Source organism: Phyllopteryx taeniolatus, chromosome 11 (assembly GCF_024500385.1).
Source record: "Phyllopteryx taeniolatus isolate TA_2022b chromosome 11, UOR_Ptae_1.2, whole genome shotgun sequence".
NCBI classification, from domain to species: Eukaryota; Metazoa; Chordata; class Actinopteri; order Syngnathiformes; family Syngnathidae; genus Phyllopteryx; species Phyllopteryx taeniolatus.
The window spans coordinates 15,577,598-15,586,096 of NC_084512.1; the positions used below are offsets into that span (position 1 = coordinate 15,577,598).

Sequence of the window (8,499 nt, forward strand, 5' to 3'; positions counted from 1 at the left end):
ACCTCCCAGCTGACCGAGCTTCTCACCCTATCTCTAAGGGAGAGCCCAGATACCCTGCGGAGGAAACTCATTTCAGCCGCTTGTATCCGGGATCTCGTTCTTTCGGTCACGACCCACAGCTCGTGACCATAGGTGAGGGTAGGAACGTAGATCGGTAAATTGAGAGCGTCACTTCTCGGCTTAGCTCCTTCTTTACCACAACGGACCGATACAAAGTCCGCATCACTGCACCGATATCCCGTTCCATTCTTCCCTCACTTGTGAACAAGATCCCAAGATACTTGAACTCCTCCACTTGGCGCAGGATCTCAACCCCGACCTGGAGAGGGCACACCACCCTTTTCCGCCTGAGGACCATGGTCTCAGATTTGGAGGTGCTGATTTTCATCCCAGCCGCTTCACACTCGGCTGCGAACCGCTCCAGTGAGAATTGGAGATCACGGCTTGATGAAGCTAACAGAACCACATCATCTGCAAAAAGCAGAGATGTAATTCTGAAGCCACCAAACCGGACCCCCGCTACGCCTCGGCTACGTCTAGAAATTCTGTCCATAAAATTCATGAACAGAATCGGTGACAAAGGGCAGCCTTGGCGGAGTCCAACCCTCACCGGAAACGAGTCAGACTTACCGCCGGCAATGCGGACCAAACTCTGACACTGGTCGTACAGGGACCGAACAGCCCATATCAGGGGGTTCGGTACCCCATACTTCCAAAGCACCCCCCACAGGACTCCCCGAGGGACACGGTCGAACGCCTTCTCCAAGTCCACAAAACACGTGTAGACTTGTTGGGCGAACTCCCATACACCCTCGAGGACCCTGCCGAGGGTGTAGAGCTGGTCCACTGTTTCACGGCCAGGACGAAAACCACAATGCTCCTCCTGAATTTGAGATTCGACTTCCAGACGGACCCTCTTCTCCAGCACCCACGAATAGACCTTATCAGGGAGGTTGAGGAGTGTGATCCCCCTGTAGTTGGAACACCCCCCTCCACCCCCCGGTCCCCTTTCGTAAAAAGGGGGACTACCACCCCAGTCTGCCAATCCAGAGACACTGTCCCCAATGTCCACGCAATGTTGTAGAGCGTGTCAACAAGGACAGCCCCACAACATCCAGAGCGTTTAGGAACTCTGGGTGAATCTCATCCACTCACGGGGCCTTGCCACCAAACAGATTTTTAACCACTTCGGTGAACTCAACCCCAGAGATAGGGAGCCCGCCTCAGAGAACCCAGACTCTGCTTCCTCATGGGAAGGCGTGTCGGTGGAGTTGAGGAGTATTCTCCCCACCGACCCGAGTCGAGGTCAGCAGCGCCCCATCCCCACTATACACAGTGTTGATGGTGCACTGCTTCCCCCTCCTGGGACGCCGGATGGTGGACTAGAATTTCGTAGAAGCCGTCCGGAAGTCTTTCTCCATGGTCTCACCGAACTCCTCCCATGCCCGAGTTTATGCTTCAGCGACCACCAAAGCTGCATTCCGCTTGGCCAGCCGGTACGCATCAGCTGCCTCAGGAGTCCCACGGGACAAAAAGGCCCGATAGGACTCCTTCTTCAGTTTGACGGCATCCCTCACCTCAGCAATGGAGGCGCGGAAATTGGTCCACTCGGACTCGATGTCCCCCGCCTCCCCTGGAACATTAGCAAAGTTCTGTCGGAGGTGGGAGTTGAAACTCCTTCTGATGGGATTCTGCCAGACGTTCCCAGCAGACCCTCACGATACGTTTGGGTCTGCCAGGTCGTACTGGCATCTTCCCCCACCATCAGAGCCAACTCACCACCAGGTTGTGATCAGTTGATAGCTCAGCCCCTCTCTTCACCGGAGTGTCCAAGACATGCGGCCGCAAGTCCGATGACACGACCACAAAGTCGATCATCGAACTGTGACCTAGTGTGTTCTGGTGCCAAGTGCACATGTTGACACCCTTATGTTTGAACATTGTGTTCGTTATGGACAATCTGTGATGAGCACAGAAGTCCAATAACAGAACACGGCTCGGGTTCTGATCGGGGGGGTCGTTCAACCCAATCACGCCCTTCCAGATCTCACTGTCATTGCCCACGTGAGCATTGAAGTCCTCCAGCAGAACGATGGAGTCCTCAGCGGGAGCACTCTGTGCTTTGTCTGGTCCCTCACCTAGGACCTGTTTGTCATGGGTGACCCTGCCAGGGGCCTATAGCCCAAGACAACTTAGCTCCTAGGATCATTAGGACACACAAACCCCTCCACCACGATAAGGTGACAGCTCAAGGAGGGGTCGTTTATTTCACATTATTGCAGAACTATTCATTACTCAGAGATCCCACTACTTTCATAAACACCGAACAATTTAGATTTACTTGTTTCATTTTCCTTGTAACAGTAAATACAAATAAATAAATACTGCTATCTAATATTAAGAATATTTATTAACAATGACATGGGGCTCAGTGGGTATGAACCAACATTGGTTTGGGTGAGATAATGTTCATTGACATTATAAAATTCAACAACAACAAAAACATCACATTTTATAATACTGTACAACAGTTTTAGGTTTGTGGCTCAAATGGTTAAAAAATACATTACTGTATCCGTACACTCCTAGCCAGTTAGCCATGAAAATGTTATTCTACCATATATCATGTGTTCAACCCCTGACTGCCTGAAGTTTTGTGGACATTGGCAATTTGAATCTTTGCATTTTGGTGGCGGCACGGTGGACGACTGGTTAGAGCGTCAGCCTCACAGTTCTGAGGACCTGGGTTCAATCCTCGGCCCCGCCTGTGTGGAGTTTGCATGTTGTCCCCATGCCTGCGTGGGTTTTCTCCGGGCACTCCGGTTTCCTCCCACATCCCAAAAACATGCATGAATTGGAGACTCTAAATTGCCCGTAGGCATGACTGTGAGCGCGAATGGTTGTTTGTTTCTATGTGCCCTGCGATTGGCTGGCAACCAGTTCAGGGTGTACCCCGCCTCCTGCCCGATGACAGCTGGGATAGGCTCCAGCACGCCCGCGACCCTAGTGAGGAGAAGCGGCTCAGAAAATGGATGGATGGATGGATGCATTTTGGTGTAATCATGCTAACTGTATGTGTCCTATTTTTGAGGTGGGACAAGGTCCATCCATCCATTTTCTGTACCGCTTTATCCTCACAAGGGTCGCGGGTGTGCTGGAGCCCATCCCAGCTATCTTCGGGCGAGAGGCGGGGTACACCCTGAACTGGTCGCCAGCCAATCGCAGGACACATATAAACAAACAACCATTTACGCACACATTTACACTAAAGGGAAATTTAGCATTTCCAATCAACCTACCATGCATGTTTTTGGGATGTAGGAGGAAACCGGAGTGCCCGGAGAAAACCCACCCAGGCACGGGGAGAACATGCAAACTCCACACTGGCAGGGCCGGGATTTGAACCCCGGTCCTCAGAACTGTGAGGCAGATGTGCTAACCAGTCGTCCACCGTGCCTGGGAGACGGACATTACAAAAAAGTATACCAACATTCGCAAGAAGTGGCACCACGTTTCACAAATAAAGTATTTGTATGGAGCCATCTATATAACTCAAAGGTAAAATGTATTGAGACAGTAGTTTTCCATGCATAACCATGGACAAAAAGTTATTTTATATTTCAGAGACTTTACCATATTAATGTAAATGGTGGCCCGAGGCTGTTATTTTCTCAAATACAGGTGAGGTCTTTATTAGGGAGGAGGCTTTTATTTGTGCAAAGCATTTATTAAATATTAATTGTCTATTATAATTTATGTCAAGTGAAACTGCAGTTTAAAACAAAATCAAATTGGTTAATATGGAGCAATGCAGCAAACCACCCAGATCCACAGCAGAATGGATGGATCAAGTTGTGTAGGTCCCCGGAACAAAAACAGGACGTACACAATGTAGAGCCATCACGTCAGAGTCTACTGGAATGATAATCACTGTTAAAGACATTATTCCCACATATTGTGAGAACATCTCTAATACTGTGCAAGGAACTCGTTTACAACATGCATTATGACTCCAAACTTTAATTTCTCAGAGATAATTTCTATGAAACTGATTATATATGCATTAGTAGGTGCAGCTATTTTGGTTAGCGAACCAAAATTTCTTTCAGCATCAATAAAGTTATCAACCTCACCCAACCTAAGCAAGAGAGTTAAAATGGGCTCAGCAGTTAACTAATGTCAGTGTGAGAACAATAACATTAAAAAAAGAGATGAAAAAAATATACTCACTACCCTTTTTTTCCGAACGGAAAAAAGGAATCATCTAGGTGACAGAGGTGTTTTTTGTCTTAGGTGGATGATGCACTAGGACTGTATTAGGACATGTATTTGACTAATTACGGTATAGTCAGCCTCAGCACAAATTTCTGAAGAAAGATGAAGAGCAGAAACTGAAGATATGCATGCAGCATATTCAGCAGTTTTTACGCCAAGTCATAATTATCATATGAAATCTGCTTCAAATTAGTGATGCTGTCTGAAATGGAAGCACAGAAAAAACAACAATGAAACCACAAATTCCCAATTGGGATTCATCAGGTGTAATTTTAATGTGGTGACAGAATGCATCTTACCAAGCACCCACTGCTCAGACAAAATCCTACTTCCCACGGGTCTCCTGCCGCTGTACTTCCCTATGCAGATCCCAGCCTGACGCACAGTTTTGCAGACTGTCCCCCCACACAGCTGGATCAGCTCTATCAAATTGGGAGCAGCTGGCTGGGAATGCTGGGACACAAACATGGGCGGCTGGTTCTGGAACAGGTCCTGCTGGTGGTGGTCCCCAGAAGAAAGATGCTTCTGAAGACGACAGAGCTGGAACAGATAGAGTTCCAAATGAAGTATAAAATTACCTGTATTAATAATAAATAAAATAAAAAATCTGGACTGAAGCACCTTTTAGTATATATATTTTTTATAAGATTGAAACGTGATAAGACCTTATGTTATCCACCAATATCTGCTAACAGATAGGGGCTTTTCAAAGCACATTCCAAAAGAGTAGTACTTTGTCCTTTATAGTCTTTACATAAAGCTGTTCATCTTAAAGTACCTGAGAACACTATGGCTTTGCAATAACTACATTTATATTGGGGTGCATTACAGAGGTTAGACTGTTAGCTTAAAGTAAAATCATCTTTTTGTTATCGTGTTATGTTTGATTTTTTTTTAATGCAAAGATAACGTAATGTCATGCACTGCACCTTAAAGGGGACATATTTTGCCAAACCAACTTTTTCTAGTATTTGGGATGTAATATTGTCTCTAAACATGAACTATGGATTAAAATCGTCCATGCATTCCTGAGTTCCAGAATTTTTCTGCTGAGGGGCCTGAAATCAGGTAATTAGAATTTTCTCGAGTTTATCTACGTCACTAGCGAAGATCTCCGCCTTCCCTTTCCGCTCCCAAGCCAGCGCTGTCAACATAAATACGTATTCTCTCACAATTGGGTCTTCCATACGGAGGCAACCAATCAGAGGAAAGCAGGGCGGTCGTAGCCAAATATGGACAAAGCAGATACAAAACTGGGTCAAACAGAAGTAGCTGTCAGAGCGGCCTTTTCTGGACACTCGTATGACACTCGTTTTTTAAAATCAAATTGACAGTTTATTACTAAGTCCATGTTAGAGAGTTACTCTATGGAGGTCTAAATAACCAAAATACAGGACCTTTAATTCAAGGCTTTCTGCATTTTCATTGCACAGTGCACAATGACAAAGGTATTTCTCTTCTATTTTATTTTCAGTCTTAGATTTTTAAGTCAAAGATGGGGAACCTACGAGTACATAGTTTATGTCATCAGTTGAGACTGATTAATTGACAACAAATTGAGAATTTATTCGAGGAAGCGTTCCTGGGATTAATGAGTGAAGGTCTGAGCTCTCGCCACAGGCTTGTTTGGTACCCAGCAGGGGTCACTTACTAAACTGAATGGGACAATCTGCACTTTTGCGAGTTGAATGCCAGGAAACAAGCGTTAAGGCTTTTAGCCCTTTGTAAATGTTCACACCGGTTTTATTTTACACCAAGTAATCAGGGATAGACCCGAGGAGTTCTGAGACAGGGTCAGCTTAACATGAACCCATATTGTGTACTTGCAGGGGAGCGACTGAACACCTAATGTGGTTCCTATTGTGTGACTAAACGAGCTTTAAAAGCACTCAAGCTCATAATAGGAAGACATGGAACATAAAACTTTGTTTTAACAAAACACACAAACACATCACTAGTGTTACAGTTAGACCAAGAATAACATGTTTTGTGCAGAAACTTGGCACTTGGAAATAGTGTTGTTTGTGTTCAAGACTGACAAGCATTGAAAGCAGCAATGTTCTGATGACAAAAGGTCAGACTTTTAACACCTGCAAGGTTAAAAAAAACGTTTTTTGAGACTACTGTTTTCATGAAAACATTCATGAACTCAAATAAAACATGTTTGCGAAGGCATTTCATCCCTTTCAAAGGGAAACTGCCTGTTTTCAGCCGTTCTTGCTGTTGTATATTGCGCCTAGTCTGCTGGTATAAAAAAAAAAAAAAAAAAAAAAAAGGCTGTCTTTGTGTGTGCAATGTAATTTTGTAGTTTTGTTTATGCTTATGCGTGGCACAATGGATTGTCAGATAAATAGGCTAGTACTCCAAGAGCTTTCACAATCTTGCCTCATTCATGCACGCAACATTCCCATGGAAAATAATTGGTTCATTGACCGTGAATCGAACCTGAAAGCTTCCAGCTACAAGCACCCACTGTACCACCTTTACCAAATCAACTGTGAATATATAGCACATTTTCTGTTTACCATTAAATTAAAGTGACTAATTGTAATGCAATGATATAACGACAAGCTCAGTCTGGCATGGATGAGGATGATTTTGTGTGTATTTTGTTTTAGAAAATCCCAAAATATTTTCAGCAATATTTAGTGTGCATATAAATCTATGGTAAGTAAACACTACTTTTACTACACAGTGCACTGCAGGAGGAGCACGAGCCGGCTGTTAGTACATTTACATAAAACAGTGTAGTATTTTAACAAAATGAAGACTTGCAAGAAAGATTGGAGACAAGACAAAAATACCAGTAGCCTTTGTTGGTGTCATTCACACTGATGGGACAAGCCGAAAATCACAACAACAACAGCATGAACACCTGCAATGTCATGGTTTTTGGGGAATGACAACATGCTCTTCCTCTGTTGCAATGTGCTTTAAATATTTAGCATTTCCCTTCTACTTTCGAATATTACATCAGCCTGCTTCCTGCCATTCTGTTTCAATCCATTTGTGAAGCTTACTTAAAGGAAGAAATTAGGTCAAGTTGGACTTTGCTGTTTGTTAGAAAAAGTGAAACTAAGGGGATAACTTGTTGCTTTAAGTGTGAGACATTAATGAAAATGAGTGACTTTTCAAATAGGGGGCTTAAGGGTGACTCTCCTGAAGGCAAAAGCATGGAGAATGCAATTAAGGCACATTCCCACCGTATCGGACAAAACATCCTCGTGTCTTTCCCGCACACTGTTCCCTACAGTGACATAAGCGCTCATAGGCAGGCAACTCCATAAAAGAAATAACAGCATTGACAGTGCAACTGAGGTAAAATGTACATTTTGTTTTTCTGAAAATTCACCTGGTAAAAAGTAAACAAGTGTGATTCATTTTCAACAACACAACAAAAGAAAAACAAGCAAATAACAAAAGGATTTCTGAAAATATTGTCCTCCACAACATCAGCACATTCAGTAAATATCTGGCATCTGATCTTTAGACAGCTGTATTTAAAAACAAAAATTAATTACATGTCTATCAGAAAATTTGGCCCTATAACAAAAATAATTTCATCCATCTATCCATTTTCTTCCGCTTATCCGAGGTCAGGTTGCGGGGGTAGTAGCTTTAGCAGGGAAGCCTAGACTCCCCAGCCACTTCATCCAGCTGTTCCGGGGGTATCCCGAGGCGTTCCCAAGCCAGCCGGGAGACGTAGTCTCGCCAGCGTGTCCTGGGTCGTCCCCGGGGTCTCCTCCCGATGGGACGTGCCCGGAACACCTCACTAGTGAGGCGTCCAGGAAGCATCCGAAGCAGATGCCCAGCCACCTCATCTGGTTCCTCTCAATGCGGAGGAGAAGCAGGTCTACTCTGAGCCCCTCCCGGATGGCCGAGCTTCTCACCCACTTTCTAAATACAGCCAAACGACTGCTCATATCTTGACTAGGGCTTTTACAATCAAATAGTTTTAGAATCGATTATTCTATTGATTATGCCATTGATTAATCTAATAAAAATGTATTTCACATTAATGAATTTTTTTTTCCCGATTACTGTTATTTATATGTTACTGTTTAATGATTAACAAAACCATCCATCCATCCATTATCTGAGCCGCTTATCCTCACAAGGGTCGCAGGAGCGCTGAAGCCTATCCCAGCTATCAATGGGCAGGAGGCAGGGTACACCCTGAACTGGTTGCCTGCCAATCGCAGGGCAAATATAAACAAACAACCA

General features: G+C 44.4%; 1 protein-coding gene across 4 annotated transcripts in view; it reads right to left on the reverse strand.

Moving 5' to 3' along the window:
- Positions 1 to 3,251: 3,251 nt before the first annotated feature.
- Positions 3,252 to 8,499, reverse strand: part of mcph1 (microcephalin 1) — a 31,336-nt gene continuing 26,088 nt past the window's right edge. For 3 of the 4 annotated variants that reach the window (XM_061790447.1, XM_061790446.1, XM_061790445.1), the window contains exons 14-15: positions 4,575 to 4,815; positions 3,252 to 4,477 (exon numbers count right to left, since the gene is read on the reverse strand). In XM_061790447.1, the coding sequence (XP_061646431.1) occupies positions 4,425 to 4,477; positions 4,575 to 4,815 (294 nt within the window). In that variant the 3' untranslated portion in view covers positions 3,252 to 4,424. Of the gene's footprint in view, positions 4,478 to 4,574; positions 4,816 to 8,499 lie in introns of those variants that run through there. The other variant, XR_009790863.1, reaches the window with a different exon arrangement.